We start from the raw sequence: 15,650 nt of genomic DNA, 5'->3' as shown, positions 1-15,650 counted from the left end.
CCTTATTTGAGACCCCGTGGACCTTGCTAGCGATGAGTGTCACTCGGTTATCTCACGGACGTGAGAGATGCGTGGTTTGTGTCTTCTGATCAAACTGTGAGTAGTCTTATCCCCTAGATGCCTTTCTGAAATTAGGATATATTATATCTTATGTACACGGATATTTTAGCCTCTAGCATGATTATATGATTTTATCTAGAGATGATTTCAGTCAAGCATATTTTATCATGCATTTAATTAGGCTGATCTGAGATATGAGTACATTGGTGATATATAGAGATGATTATACTGTTATGGTTTTTATGTCGGGATAATCTCTATCATGAGTATGCATGTGATATACTAGCAAAAGTATACATGTGTTAGATACATGTTTAGAGTCGGCATTGCATCATTTTTCTCTCGGCTTCTTTACCACCTAAATTCCTGAGTTGCATGATCTGTTGTCGTACTGGATATATGCATATAATTTATCATGTATAGAAAATCATAAAAGTACATGTGTATGTGATGTGATGTGATGTGGTGGCTGGAACGGTATCTGGTCCGGACTAGTACTGGACATACTCTTAGCGTATGGCAGAGTATGGTGATGACTGATGGTTGTTCTCTTAGTGTATGACAGGGTACAACTATCATTGATATACGCTTAGCGTATGGCAGGGTATGATTCATCTACAGAGATACTCCTAGCGTATGACAGGGTATACTCTGAGCTTGTGACATGATGTGTATCGAGTTTGGGGCCGGGTACCATAGTCCAGCATGGTGGATGATATTCAGAGTTGAGACAATTGATTGTGATAGTGAGAGATATGTGGATTATATCTGGCTCTGACATATACGATTATCTAGTAGTTAGCATGCATCATGCATCATCCATCATCAATGATGTTATATGCTAATTTCATCATGTGATATATTTTTGGTTGAGGATATAATATGCTCATTCATGAGAATTTATTTCATTCATATATAAATCATTGAGGATACATATATACATGTTCATACATGACACCATGCTACTTTCTCATTCATATTATCTAGTACATGATTTACTCTCTATTTGGCATCACTGATTCGGGGTAAGGTCTATTCACTGAGCCTTTTGCTCAGGACTCTCTTTATTTCTTTTCTAACCCTCTTAGATATGTGGTACGTGATAGCGACTTGAGATATCTTGAGAAGATATTTTAGAACGATAATGAGGTGAAGTATAGATGCGAGACGGTATAGATGATAGTTTAACCAGATATTGAGTTGTACCAGTATTTGATATTTGTACTCTTTTGTATTAGACGATGATTTGGATATTACAGGTCGAATCATAGTGTACCCTTGTATTAGTTATTTTAGTTGTATCTTGATGGTTTGTTGTGGCCTGTGTGGGTCCTGCCAGATTATGTAGTGGTCTAATGTATAATATTGTGGACTGGGATATTTATATGTTAACCAGTTTATTTGGTTAATAGTATGATTTATTTGGTGATGAATTATATGATCATGGATAGGTTAGCAGGTTTTATTTGATGATGTCATGATTATATGTGTATAGGAGAGTATCTGTGTGTGACGGGCCCTGCCTGACCTATTGCGTGCGCCGTGCGTGCCGTGTGGGCGCGTGGGCGTGCAGGTGCCCATGCCGGGCGGGGGCGTTACAACTTAGATGTTGAGAAATGCATGTGATTTTATTATATCTAATTACCTGATTATCGAGTGGTCAATATTGAAAAAACCCCTAGACACACGTATGTATCTAAATACTAGGCAATGATATCACTCGTTCGCTTAAGTAAAAGTCTGTAGAAATATTAAGAACGAAAGTAGAGATGAACGCCAAGATTTTAACGTGGAAAAACCCAAACGGGAAAAAACCACGGATCCAAACTCGGATCAAAACCAATCACTAGAATAGTAGCAGTTACAAGACTGACTCTCAAAACAACTCGTCGAACCAAACGACTTTGTTCCTCTCAGTCTTGCTCGCTAGAACCCACGATTCACTGCTTCTCGTGATTGAAGTCCAATCTCAGTAACCCTAGAGATTGATCTTTCGTCTAGATAGTCCTTAAGACGAAAGATTAAGATTTGTAGATGAGAAGAGCCTTGTTAGTTGAAGAACCGATGTAGCCTTAAGAAGTCTCCTTCAATAATGCTTTCTTCAACCACCCTAGAGATAGAGCCAAATCATAATCTTATCCGTTACTCACGAAAGTACAAGATAGAGCCAAATCCAAATCTTATCCATACTCACGATCTTCAAGATAGAGCCAAATCCAAATCTTATCCGTACTCATGATCTTCAAGATAGAGCCAAATCCAAATCTTATCCGTACTCACGATCTTGAAGATAGAGCCAAATCCAAATCTTATCCGTACTCATGATCTTCAAGATAGAGCCAAATCCAAATCTTATCTGCACTCATGAAAATACAAGATTCTTAAACTTTGGTGGTGCGTTCGAACGGGCTCGAGTGCGTTCGAACGCGACAGCTTGAATTCTTCAGGTTGCGTTCGAACGCATTTGTGAACGCATCTCTCGGTCTGTGTGAACGCAGTACCCGCGTTCGAACACATTTGTGAACGCGGCTCTCTGTCTGTGTGAACGCAGATTTCGTGTTCGAACGCGTTTGTGAACGCGGCTCTCTGTCTGTGTGAATGCAGATTTCGCGTTCGAACTCGTTTGTGAACGCACCGCGTTCGAACGCGTTTGTGAATGCGATGTGAACTCGACGGCTTTTCTCCAATAATCTTGCAATTCTTCAAACCAGAGATATTCTAGACTTGTGTAAAGCTTGTATACATGAAAAAATATACATAGTATATTTTGTACACAATTGCCAACAAATAAAAACCTAACAATCTCCCGCTTTGGCAATTTGTGACAAAACACCTAGGTTACAAGATATTACACAGACTTCAAATGAGCAATCAACAAGACTAGAATATTTTGCACATCAATCCCTGTAAATAAACATATACCAATCCAAGATCAAGTGAAAATAACTTGAAATGAATAAACAATCCAACCACAAGTTATCAATGGAGCATAAGTTCAAAAGTACTTAAACAGACAAAGTTCACAATTTCTCCAGGCAAAGTTATAAGCAAGATTAGAAAGACAGAAAGACTCTAATAAACTCCCCATATTGCCATGCTCTAAAACTTTAAACTCGCACCACACACGACACACTAGACACTCTCCCCCTTTTTGACACAAATGCCAAAGACTAGGAACTCGGAGGGAACTGACGATGAAGAAACCATGAAGGCCCTAATTGAAACCCATCTTTCACTTGAAAACGCTAAGATATCACATTCAAACGCACAAGAAACATCAAGATATTAACTTTAACATGATCAAAACTCGAAACCGCACGAAATCAATCAAGATCAAGAGACTTAATTGAATAAAAAATAAGAAAATTGATGAATGATCATACCTCGCAAAAAGTGAAGAAAATCTTGAAGTTTAGGCCAAAAGACTTTAAAAGGGTTTGAAGTGAAAATTTTGATGAAAAAGATGAAGATCTTGAGGATTTGGATTTTTTTTTTAAAATTTAAACTAAAACAAATCAAAAATCTTTTTGGAGATGCACTTTTAGAAAATTCAAAATAGATTCAAGACATAGAATATGACAATCAAATGAAATAAGTCATACACAGATCAATCAAATCATCAAGAGCATATTATAATCAATTCTAATCCATCACTCAAAATTAAATTAATCTTGATTGATCATAACGATATGCATATGCAAAATGAGCATAGATAACATGAACCAATCTTTTTAAACAAACTTTTCTATATAAACAATGATGCAACACAGTAGTCAAACCGACTTAGTATTGAAATTTTGCATTTTTCGACTTATTCTCCATAACATAACAGGAATTTTCCTGTATTATTTTTTATACATAAACCAATATAGGTGCAATGATGACTTTCACACATGAGTAGGTAGCCCTTTTCTTGTAATACAAATCAAACAAAGTGCAAGAAGAAATTCACATATTTTTTTTTTGAATTTGCATATAATGTACTGAGTCAAACTGGACTCGAAACAAGATGGCTTTCACACTAACTCATTGTAGTCCTTTTCATTGATCTTTTATGAACATATTTTTTATGACTAAGCATGAGGTCAAACTGTGTAAATCAAAGTTAATAGTGAGCTATTTTAAAAAAATATTCATGATATCATGCTCACACAATAATACACATACATTATGAGTGCATTAAACTTTTTATTATTATAGAAGTCGAGGGAGTGACAAAATCAAAATTGAAACAATATACGACAAGATGACAAAATTGACTATAATAACTCATAATCAAGAGAAAAATCATATTTTTATGTCAAGAGTATATTATTGAATCTAGGAGTGCATCAATTTTTTTTTTTTTAGCAAAAACTCTCGACAAATCTAAAACTAAAAGCAAAGAAAATTTTAGAGTAAAATAAAACCTAAAAAGAAACGAAAAAAAAAACTCATAAAAATGAAACATGCAAACCAAAACAAAAAGAAAATCAATCCAAAGCACAAATTCCTGAAGAAGTACGAAGATACTCAAATCTCTGTAAATCCAAAGGTTTTGTAAACAAATCACCTTTCTTGACCCATATGACCTTTGTTTTCATCCCATAAATAAAAGCACTTCTAGGTTTTTGTAAAAGTTTGCAATAAGGTCAAATATGCCCTAGAATGCCGCAATGATAGCATGTCGGAACAAACCTTTTTCTTCTCACCTTTTGTCGAGGAGTGTGACTAGAGTTTGCCTTTGGTACCGTCGAAGATTTACTAGTTTGTATATTCAAGTTCTGTTTAGAAGGGTTCATCTAGGATTGCTTTGTAAATGCGGTTGTTGGCTTCAGGTATTCCTCCTTTTGTATACCTGCAGAAATAAATACAGTTTTATTATTATTTGAATTACCAGTGTATCCAACACCATACCTGTCTTTTCTAGAGATCTGAGCTTTTAGAATCTCATCAAGTTTGTTGTTCCCTTTTAGAAATGTCACTTCCTTATTCAATCGCTCTAGTTCAATTTCATCAGCCTTCATTTTATTTTTCGCATTGTCAAGTTGTTCAGAAAGGTCTTTGACACGTTCAAGCTCCAATTTGTACTTCTCCTCAAATTTAATTCTTTCTGGTTCAATTACCTTGAGTCGTTGATGTAGTCTAAGATTGCTTTTCTTGAGTTTAAACGACTCCAAGTATAGGTCATTATATGCCTTTTGAATTTCAGATTCATCTTCTTCAGCTGGTAACATATCCTGATCATCTGTACCATCAGTATCAATAATAGAATCAATATTAAGTAGAGAAGAGGCAAAAGCTACAAAGTTTTCTTCGTCTTTTCCAGAATCATCATCAGATTCATCTTAGTCATCCCAAGTAACTTTCATAGCTTTACCCTTCTTCTTAAGGCGATTAGGGCATTCTTGTGTGATGTGTCCAAAATCAGAATATTCAAAACATTGAACTTTATTCTCAAAATTCTTATTTTTCTGTTTGACATTGTTGTTGGTACCACCTGTATTTGAACTCACAGTATTCTTCTTTTTCACAAAGGCTTTGCTTTTATCAAGTTTTTCAGCATTCAACTTGTTTGGCTTCCGAAAGAATTTATTGAACTTTTTGACAAACTTGGTCAACATCTCAACATCTAAATCACCTTCATCATCAGACTCCTCTAAATTTTGTTCAACTGTGGATAGGGCCATCCCTTTGGACTTCCTTGGTTTTGAAAGACTGGACTCAAATGTTTGTAGATTTCCTACCAATTGTTCAACTTTCATAGAATCGATATCCTTACTTTCCTCAATAGCTGTAACTTTTGCCTGAAACCTTTTTGGAAGAGACCTAAGGATCTTACGGACAAAACCAACCCGTCGAACCAAACGACTTTGTTCCTCTCAGTCTTGCTCGCTAGAACCCACGATTCACCGCTTCTCGTTATTGAAGTCCAATCTCAGTAACCCTCGAGATTGATCTTTCGTCTAGATAGCCCTTAAGACGAAAGATTAAGATTTGTAGATGAGAAGAGCCTTGTTAGTTGAAGAACTAATGTAGCCTCAAGAAGTCTCCTTCAATAATGCTTCTTCAACCACCCTAGAGATAAGGTTTCACAATCCTTATATATCATCTCCAAGATAGAGCCAAATCCAAATATTATCCATACTCACGAAAGTACAAGATAGAGTTAAATCATAATCTTATCCGTACTCACGAAAGTACAAGATAGAGCCAAATCTAAATCTTATCCATACTCACGATCTTCAAGATAGAGCCAAATCCAAATCTTATCCGTACTCACGATCTTCAAGATAGAGCCAAATCCAAATCTTATCCATACTCACGATCTTCAAGATAGAGCCAAATCCAAATCTTATCCGCACTCATGAAAATACAAGATTCTTAAACTTTGTTGGTACGTTCGAACGGGCTCGAGTGCGTTCGAACGCGACAGCTTGAATTCCTCAGGTTGCATTCGAACGCGTTTGTGAACGCAGCTCTCGGTCTATGTGAACGCAGTACCCGCGTTCAAACACATTTGTGAACGCGGCTCTCTGTTTGTGTGAACGCAGATTTCGCGTTCGAACGCGTTTGTGAACGCGGCTCTCTGTCTGTGTGAACGCAGATTTCGCGTTCGAACTCGTTTGTGAACGCACCGCGTTCGAACGCGTTTGTGAATGCGGTGTGAACTCGACGGCTTTTCTCCAATAATCTTGCAATTCTTCAAACCAGAGATATTCTAGACTTGTGTAAAGCTCATATACATGAAAAAATATATTTAGTATATTTTGTACACAATTGCCAACAAATAAAAACCTAACAAATATACATCATATATGGTTGCATTTAACATATTAGCATGGTCATGGTCAGCATGCATCATGTGCCATATTTGAGAGAGAGTTATGATGATAGTTTGACATGGAAATTTGTTTATTCATTGTCGAGGATTATATATTTTTATCAGTTATGACATGTTATTTACTTTTTATTTATATATTATTGAGAACACATTCATATACTTATTCATGACATGATGCTCTTTCTTATTCATGATTTATTCTTTGTTTGGCATCACTAATTCGGGGGAAGGTCTATTCACTGAGCCTTTTGCTAATGACTCTTTATTTATTTTCTAACCCTCTTACATATATGGTATGTGATAGCGACCTGAGATATCCTGAGAAGATATTTTAGATTGATGAGGTGAGCTATAGGTGCGAGACGGTATAGATGATAGTTTGTATAGGAATTGAGTTATATCTTTGTTTATTATATTTATACTTTATTGTATTAGACGATGATTTGTAAAATATATATTAAATTATAGTGTACTCGTGTATCAGTTGTTTAATTGTATCTTGATGGTTTGTTGTGGCCTGTGTGGGTCTTGCCAGATTAGGTAGCAGTCTAGTGTATATTATTGTAGACTTGGATATGGATATGGATATGTTAATAGGTATTATTTGATCATGTCATGACTATATGTGCACAAGAGTGTATCTGTGCGTGACGGGCCCCGCCCTACCAGTCGCGTGCATCGCTCGTGCCGTGTGGGCGCGTGGTCGTGCACGTGCCTGTGCCAAACGGGGGCGTTACAATAACACTTTATAATCTCATCCAAAATGACACAAACTTGACATGTTCAGTGAACATATCAATAGTGTGAATGGTATTTTTTGAGAGATTGAGACTTTGTATTTTATACTCTAGGAATTAGAGTAATCTAAGACTTTTATGTGCATAATGTAGGTACTGAACTATATATCTAGAAGAGCTCTAATAGATATTCACAGCCAACCAATATAATCTGAATCCGGTGAAATCCTAAACTACTAACACAGAATCTCTCTCATTTATTATATTGATAAAAAAATTAAGATATATATCCAGGTTAGTTGGATTTAGAGCAGATTCAATATCAAATAATTTGAATCTGGTTACTTCCTACACAAAGGGACGAGAAATTTCATAAATTATGACGATTGATTCCAAAACTAGGCTGATACCTCCTTACTGAATTTGGATTAGATATCATTTCTAGGTGACAACATTTACAACTCCATCACACATGAATTTCTTCCTCACATGAACAAATTAAGTTTTACAAAGTTCTCCTGTAGGTTTCGCTTATGCTTATTTTATGAGTTTCTTACAAGATCTTCTACGGAGTGAAATAATTTCCAACAAATTTCAACACCATCCAGATCAGGCGATGTGTATAAATGTAGATTGCTTGCACCAGTAACATACTTTTCCATACATTATACACTTATATAATTAGCTACAAAATTGAATACTCGGTCAGAAATAGAACAAATGAGAAAAGAAGCACATGAAGAGATTCTCGTATAGATGTCACAAGAAAAATAATCATACAAAAGAAGGGAATACACCATCTCTAATCTGTCAAGCAAACTACACACCCACACAAGCAGTAAAATGCACACAAACCTCGGGAGACAGCTCAACCATCCCACTTAAATCAATGGCTGGCTGCCTCTCTTAATTTCTCTCCTTTCTTAGCAATATTATACAAAGGAGTAGTCAGCCAAATTAATAGACATACCTATTATAAGTTCAATACTTTTACAAGGAACAAATTAACCATGCACTATCCTAAAATTAAGAAAAGTGGCACCTGCTAGCTAGGGATAATGATAAGGAACAACTAATTAACACCTGGATGAGCTAGGAAGAAAAAATATTGAATGGGAGTGGTAGGCCCTGCTAATAGAATTAGGTACTGTTATAGGATATGACTCCAAATAATAATGAGAGCCCTAGTGGTACTGGTCACATGGCCACTTGGTAAAGGCCTCCTGAAATCTCACACACATGCATCTGCCAGCCAACCCACATGCTCTCTGTATCCCCACTTCTCACTTAACTAACCACATGCCACCCCTCCGTATCTTCTACCTCATCATTCCTAGCTACCTTTAAAGGAGAAAAGGTTAAAGTCTATATAACAACTCATTAGGTTCTTCACACAGATAATATAACGCTAATGGTTTAGCTAAGGCTATATATATATATATATAGTAAGTTTTTCTTTTTATTGCTTAGATTATGGAGGAGGGAATGGATTAATGGGTAGTGGAGGAGAGCAACGAGAGGCAATGAAGGTGACGAGGGCAGGATAGGAGGTGGTCGTTGGTGAGGCCGGCAGCTTGCATGAAGGAGTGGATGACGGTCGGGCCAACGAACCGGAAACCACGGCGGACCATGTCCTTGCTGATAGACTCCGACTTGGATGTCTTGATGGGGATCTTTCTGCTAAATTTGTACTTTGGTGTGATTGGCTTGTTGTTCACGAATGCCCAGAGATACTTGTCCAAGGAGCCAAAATTTTGCTTGAGCTGTTCGTAAATTACACAGAAATCGCATGATAAGCCCACACGAGAGACAAGATCAGTGAAAAAGTCAAAAAAGACAAGAATATTGGATGTAGATACCCCTAGTTTGCATTAAAAGAATAATGGAATCATATTATGATGAGATGGTCCCTTAAAAGTTCTCTACGGAATTTTCTATTGCAAATTTTTTATGATTATATATAATAATTAGGGAGTGGAATATACCTCGAGAATTCGGTTGGCATTGTCGACGACTCCACGAACTCTTCCCAATTCTAGCCCGTACTCCATGCCTATGGAAACGATTCGCTTTTCCGTGAACTTGGCAACCACTTCAGCATCAAATCCAGCAAATGCTCCTCTGAAATGATCACAAACTTATAAACTTAAACCTTATCAATGAGTTGCTAACTACGAATAAGTAGAGAAAGAGCTAGTTTATGAACCTGAAGTCGTTCCTTTTCTTCAGAATGGTAGTCCAATCCGACCCAACTTGAGCACCTGATAGCACTAGTTGTTCGAAAAGCATCCTGCCAAGAATCCACACCTAGTTATTTTCACATTTTGAGAGAGAGAGAGAGAGAGAGAGAGAGAGAGAGAGAGAGAGAGAGAGAGAGATAACAAACTCACTTGTCATCATGGACGGGAACTCCCCACTCCTCGTCATGGTACGAAACGTAGAGAGGGTCTGCGCACCAAAGATAAATGTTAATTAAGAGACCATGTACGCAAGAATTCCAAGTTTAACCTCCAAGATTTACTCACCTGAGTAGGGCGTTATGAAGCTGCATCTCTTGTCTTCTAGATCTTGAATAGTTACAGTCGAAGAATGTACCGTTACCGCCATCCTTTCGATCATCGAGACCGTACGCCCATAATGCGCGATCCTCATTTTCCGCTGAACCTGCATGAGAGTGGCTTGTTCCCTCTGCGCTGCCGCATTGCTTCCTGGAGCTCTATCACTCGAAAACGACGATAAATTGAGCGAGAGCATTGGTTGGTTTCCTCCATTCAATTTCTTCGACTTCTTCCTTGCCTCTGGAATAGACTTGGGTATTTTCTTCTGTGCCGTTGGCTTCTCCGCACATGAATTCAAGTCTTTGACGAGCGGCGACGTGGGAGAGATGGGTGACAAAGCTTTGGCGATATCGATGAGACTAGGCTCATTGACGTAAAGATCAGCATCTGTAGTAGTAGTAGAGTTACCAAAGTAGGCAGGTAAAGAAAGAGATTTCTGGAGGGATTTCTTCAGAGGCTTAGGATCCTCTAGTGTGGCAAGGCGGTTAGAAGCAGGCTGTAAGACCGGCCTTCCGTCGATCTGCGCCACTGCAGTTTGGCCCGACCTAGTTTTTGCATTGCACATACTGCTGAGATGTTATTAAGCTAAGAACTAGATAACAAGAATTAGAGAGATATGAAACTGATGCTGGGGATAGAAAAGTTGGAGGAGGATGGGGGTATATATAATATAGAAGGAGAAGAAAGTGCGAGGGAAGGTGGTAGGGCCCAATAGGAAGGGGTGGGGAAGTTAGGCACAGGTGAGTGAGTGTGTGGGATCAGTTTGGAATATGGAGGGATTGGAGTCCACTGTTAAAAAGATTTGTAAAGGTCGGGTTGCCTTAGGTTTGGATTTGGGATCCAAAGCACAAATTAAGGAGGTAACTAGTTCTCTTGTGATATATATAAGCAATGGAGTTGAGCACATGCATGTTTGTGCTACAATTTGTCCGCCTCAATGCTTATTGGGTTCGAATGACTGAGAAAGAATACGAGATATCTCATGGGACTCCTTTTAGCAAAGTAGGTCTATTTTCAAACTTATTGGAGAAATAAGTGAGTTTCCAAACTTTTTATAGGAATAGTTGAAACTGTTCTCCATGAAAATCATTTACATCAAAGGCAATGATTCTTCACTTGAATATTATCTTTTTTATATGTTGTTATCAGATTGTAACTATGCCATGTAGGTAGAGTTAGATAACAATTGAATTTGATACAATCTAACTCGAATTTGACTCAATCTTAATGTTCATTGGATCCAAGTTCTGAAAGATTGAATTACTATCTTAAGTTCCACTGTGGACCTTTTATTTTCTACAAAGCTAAACTGTCCTCTTTTGTGATGGAGTGGCGGAGAAGAAAAGGTTAGGGAGAAGGGGCTCCATCTTATCCCCCTACTTTCTCGCTGGCAAGAACCTGTTCTCATTCCCTTCCCCCACCACCCCTTCTTTTCCTCTCAAGAAATGCACATGGTTGGCTCCATTAGATTAATACTAGTTAAGGTGACCCAATATGTTATCCAAATCTTGTTTTTTTTTTCTTTGAATCTTTTATGTATAATGGTTGTTCCTGTTGTTGAGTTAGCATCTGAACGAACACTATTCAGAACGATATGGGTAGCCAAGTACACCTAATGTTGGAAGCAGAAGGCTTCTATTGGATTGGTTGGGATTTTGTTTAACAATTGAACTTCATATATGTACGTCAGTGGTCCTAATTGTCCTAATATAGGACTTCCCTATGTTTTAAATGTTTATTCTTGTTGGGTGGCCCACTGGTACAATGCCATTAGTTCTTTAGATGGGAATCTGAATGTAGAAACTGTGATGCTAGTGGAATAAAATTACAAAGGCAGCATACTTGTGCTTTAACCGCCCATGCAGTTGTATAGGCATGACAAATATTGGCTCAACCCGATAACTATATCTGATAATCCGGTTCTTAGTCGGGATTGAATTTAGTTTAATCTGATTCGGATTATAAACATGTCAACTTGTCTAACCTGATTAAATATGGGGGCTAATCCAATGGAGGCCATAGGTCAAACCAACTGCCTTTTGAAAATGGTGATCCAACAAATGCAGGCCACCCATTAAGAGATGCATGAGATACGAATGAACCTTCCACACCTCGCTGATCACCGGAATGAAGAATCCCTTAACCGACGGCTCCTCCTATGGCGGTTCCTCCCATCCATGTATGGCACCATATTCATGATGTACACTTGCTTTCCATTTCCACTAAATTTCAACATGTGTCAGCGTCTACCCATCAGCCAATCGTAGGGAACCCAACCAGAATCCACCACCACTGAGCCATCCACCAACCACCGCCTCACCTTGCTCCGCAAGGCCCTCCACCTCCCCCAACAAGGACCCTTATTGCCCAACCCCTGATGTGCCTCATGTTAGATCGTTGGCTTCTAATTTTAGGTCAATTACTCGTTCTAAATTCAACGCTTTCCAAACTACTCTTGAATAACTCTTTGTAAAAAAAATGTATCGTATAGAAGACTTAGTAAAGAACAAAGTGGACATCAAGCCTAAAGGGATCACTTTGCTCATTTGTATAATTAACTTGGGTTACATTGGCATATGATTGAGCCCATTTTAGGACCAGAAGGATATGGATTAAGTTTTTAATTTTCGTTTATCTTTTGGTGTCTTTTCAGTTCCTTTGACTTAGTAAGTATGCTGGCCATTTAATATTATTTAGTGGCCATTTATTAGCTTTTGGGAAGTGTAATTTGTTTGGCCTTTGAAAATGCTTGTTTTGGAAGTGTAATTAGGTTAGAAAATTTTCTTGCATAAGAGTTACGAAATTCTTGTCTAAACCTTGGTTTAGTGGTGAATCTATCAAATCTTATCACTCACCTTCTTCTCCTTCTTGAGTGTGGCGAATTACTGTAACACAATATGTTTGTGGCGTTCCAAACTTATCAAACAAAGGTTGTTAGTTCTTCTTGTTTTATTTCTTCCTTTTGGAGCTTGTGAAAGCTCATCATTTTGGTATTACAGCACCTAGGTTAATTTTCGTAATTTTTTCATCAAAATTTGTGGCTCATGGAGGGAGAACATCGATCCAGCAATTTGAGAGGAGCTAGTTCAGAGCAAACTCAAATCTTTGCACTTCACCGATGACAAGATAAGATGGTGGAGTAGATGAATTGTTTGGCACAGATGGTGGGGAGGCTGACAGTGCAACACCAAGCTTATCAAGTGCCAAGGGCGACTGAATAGGAGGAAGACAAGGAGCTTCTCGTGGGGAATGACATAATGGAGCAACAAAGACGATGAAGGCAGCTAAAGGATCCAGGAAACAACACCAAGATAAAGATTCCTCCATTCAAAGCACCAGTTCTCCTGAAGAATATTTGGAGCGGGTACAATAGGTAGAAAAGGTGTTTAAGTACTAAGAGTATTCGGAGGTTCAAAAATGTCAACTTGCTGCCCTTGAGTTCACTAATTATACCAATTTGTGTTGGGAAAGTCTAAAGGTGTAAAACGAAAGAAATTAAAATAGAATGAGGTAAATTGTATATTTCATTAAGATGAATAGTACATAAATAGGAGGAGATTATAACAATCTCTCCAACAATTAAGCTTGTCTATCCAACAGATTAGGATAGAGCTGCTATATACAAAGAAAGTAAATAACAAACAGATTAACCAAATCAATAACAATAGTAATATAATCTGATTTCGATATTTCTTTCCAACACTCCCCTCCCCTTCAAGTTGGAACTGAATCTAATTTCTATATTTCTTTTTAACAAACACCCCTCTCAACTTGGAACGAAATCTGATTTTAATATTTCTTTCCAACACTCCCCCTCAAGTTGGACAGTGGATATCTTGCACACCCAACTTGCATACCATAGGTATAAATATTTCCTTTCCCAAATGTTTAGTTAACAAATTTGCCAATTGATTTGCTGAGCCAATATACTTGGTAATTATTGAACCATCTTGAATCTTGTCTCGAATATAGTGATAGTCCATTTCTATGTGCCTTGTGCGTTCATGAAAGACTGGGTTTGCTGCTATATGCAGAGCAACCTTATTGTCACAATATAAGAAAGCAGGTCCATGTTGAATAAGGCCTAAGTCTCCTAATAGGCACCGATGTCATGTTAACTAACAGCAGGCTCCAGTCATTGTGCAGTATTTCGCTTCGGTTGAAGACAATGATAAAGTTTTCTGCCGTTTTGATTTCTATAAAATTAGTGAGGACCTAAGGAACACATGTTACCTTGTAGTGGATCGTCTAGTGAGAGGACAACCTCCTCAATCTGAATCACAGTACGCCCGCAATTTCAAATCATTTTTTGAAGAAAAGAATAGACCTTGACGTGGGGCATCCTTTAGATATCGAACAACGCGTAAGGCTGCCTCCATATGATGTCTTCTGGGTTGATGCATGAATCTACTCAAGACATGAACATAATAGATGATATTAGGTCTTCACACTGTCAAATATATCAGGCGGCCAACCAATCTTCTATATCTGCCTGGACCTTTAAGTAATTCATCTTTATCTGACAGTTTTATGCCTCTTTCCATAGGAGTGTCTACTAGAGCAACATTTAATAGACCTGCATCTTTGATTATTTCTAACGCATATTTTCTCTCTGACATAAAAATCCCATTCCTAGATGTAGAGATTTCTATTCCTAGAAAATATTTCAACTTGCCAAGGTCTTTAAGATTGAAATTTTTTTGCTTGATGGCGACAATACTGTTTGGATCATTTCCAGTGATCAAAATGTCGTCGACATAAATTAGGAGAATGGTAAAGGACTTGCCTTTCTTTTCGATGAAGAGGGAGTAGTCGACTCGTGATTGTACAAAGCCAGCGGAAGTGATGACAGAAGAAAACTTTGAAAACCACTAGCAGTAGGCTTGCTTCAATCCATAGAGCGATTTGTGTAGGCGACAGACGAGATGTTCCTCCTACTGTCTCCAAAGCCCTGGTGGTGGAGACATATAAATTTCTTCAATTAAGTCACCGTAGAGGAATGCATTGTGGACATCAAGTTAATGAAGTGGCCAGCCTCTAGCAGCAGCTAAGGCAAGAAGGTAGCGAACAGAAATAAGTTTTGTTGTGGGAGAGAAAGTCTCGTGGTAGTCGATGCCCTCTATTTGGTTGAATCCTTAGGCAACCAGACGCGCCTTATGTCGCTCTATTGTGCCATTAGAGTGATGTTTGATCTTGTAAACCCACCGACATCCTATGAGTTTCTTGCGAGCCGGAAGAGAGGTCAGACTCCATGTGCCGTTGGCAGCAAGGGCATTTAACTCAAGCTTCATTGCATTATGCCATTGAGGGTTGGTGATAGCTTCATTGTAAGAGGTCAGCTCTCGCTCTTGACCGATAGAAGCAATAAACAATTTGTGTGCAGGTTGTTACGATCACGCCTCTGGCTATGGAGCTCTGATACCAGCTTGATACGATCTCTCCTTTGGGGCTAAAGATCGATCTCTTCCGACT

At 38.1% G+C, this 15,650-nt stretch overlaps 1 protein-coding gene across 1 annotated transcript; it reads right to left on the bottom strand.

Annotated features, from left to right (window-relative positions):
- Positions 1–8,341: 8,341 nt before the first annotated feature.
- LOC140796042 (uncharacterized) lies at positions 8,342–10,814 on the bottom strand. Its single transcript, XM_073148879.1, has 5 exons — positions 10,146–10,814; positions 10,011–10,068; positions 9,827–9,910; positions 9,606–9,741; positions 8,342–9,383 (listed from the first exon to the last, which is right to left on the bottom strand). The coding sequence occupies exons 1-5, from the start codon at positions 10,741–10,743 to the stop codon at positions 9,111–9,113; spliced, it is 1,149 nt and encodes a 382-aa protein (XP_073004980.1). The 5' UTR covers positions 10,744–10,814; the 3' UTR covers positions 8,342–9,110.
- Positions 10,815–15,650: the final 4,836 nt, after the last annotated feature.

The sequence above is a fragment of the Typha latifolia genome, chromosome 10 (assembly GCF_019914945.1).
Source record: "Typha latifolia isolate L0001 chromosome 10, TyphaL0001v2, whole genome shotgun sequence".
NCBI classification, from domain to species: Eukaryota; Viridiplantae; Streptophyta; class Magnoliopsida; order Poales; family Typhaceae; genus Typha; species Typha latifolia.
The sequence above is the reverse complement of the archived record's forward strand: the minus strand, read 5'-3'. Positions and strand labels throughout refer to the sequence as shown.

Coding starts and splice junctions, on each gene's coding strand:
- LOC140796042 (XM_073148879.1), bottom strand. CDS start 10,743: ATGTGCAATGCAAAAACTAGGTCGGGCCAAACTGCAGTGGCGCAGATC. Junction 10,069..10,145: donor CTTCATAACGCCCTACTCAG/GTGAGTAAATCT, acceptor TTTGGTGCGCAG/ACCCTCTCTACGTTTCGTAC. Junction 9,384..9,605: donor ATGCCAACCGAATTCTCGAG/GTATATTCCACT, acceptor ATTTACGAACAG/CTCAAGCAAAATTTTGGCTC.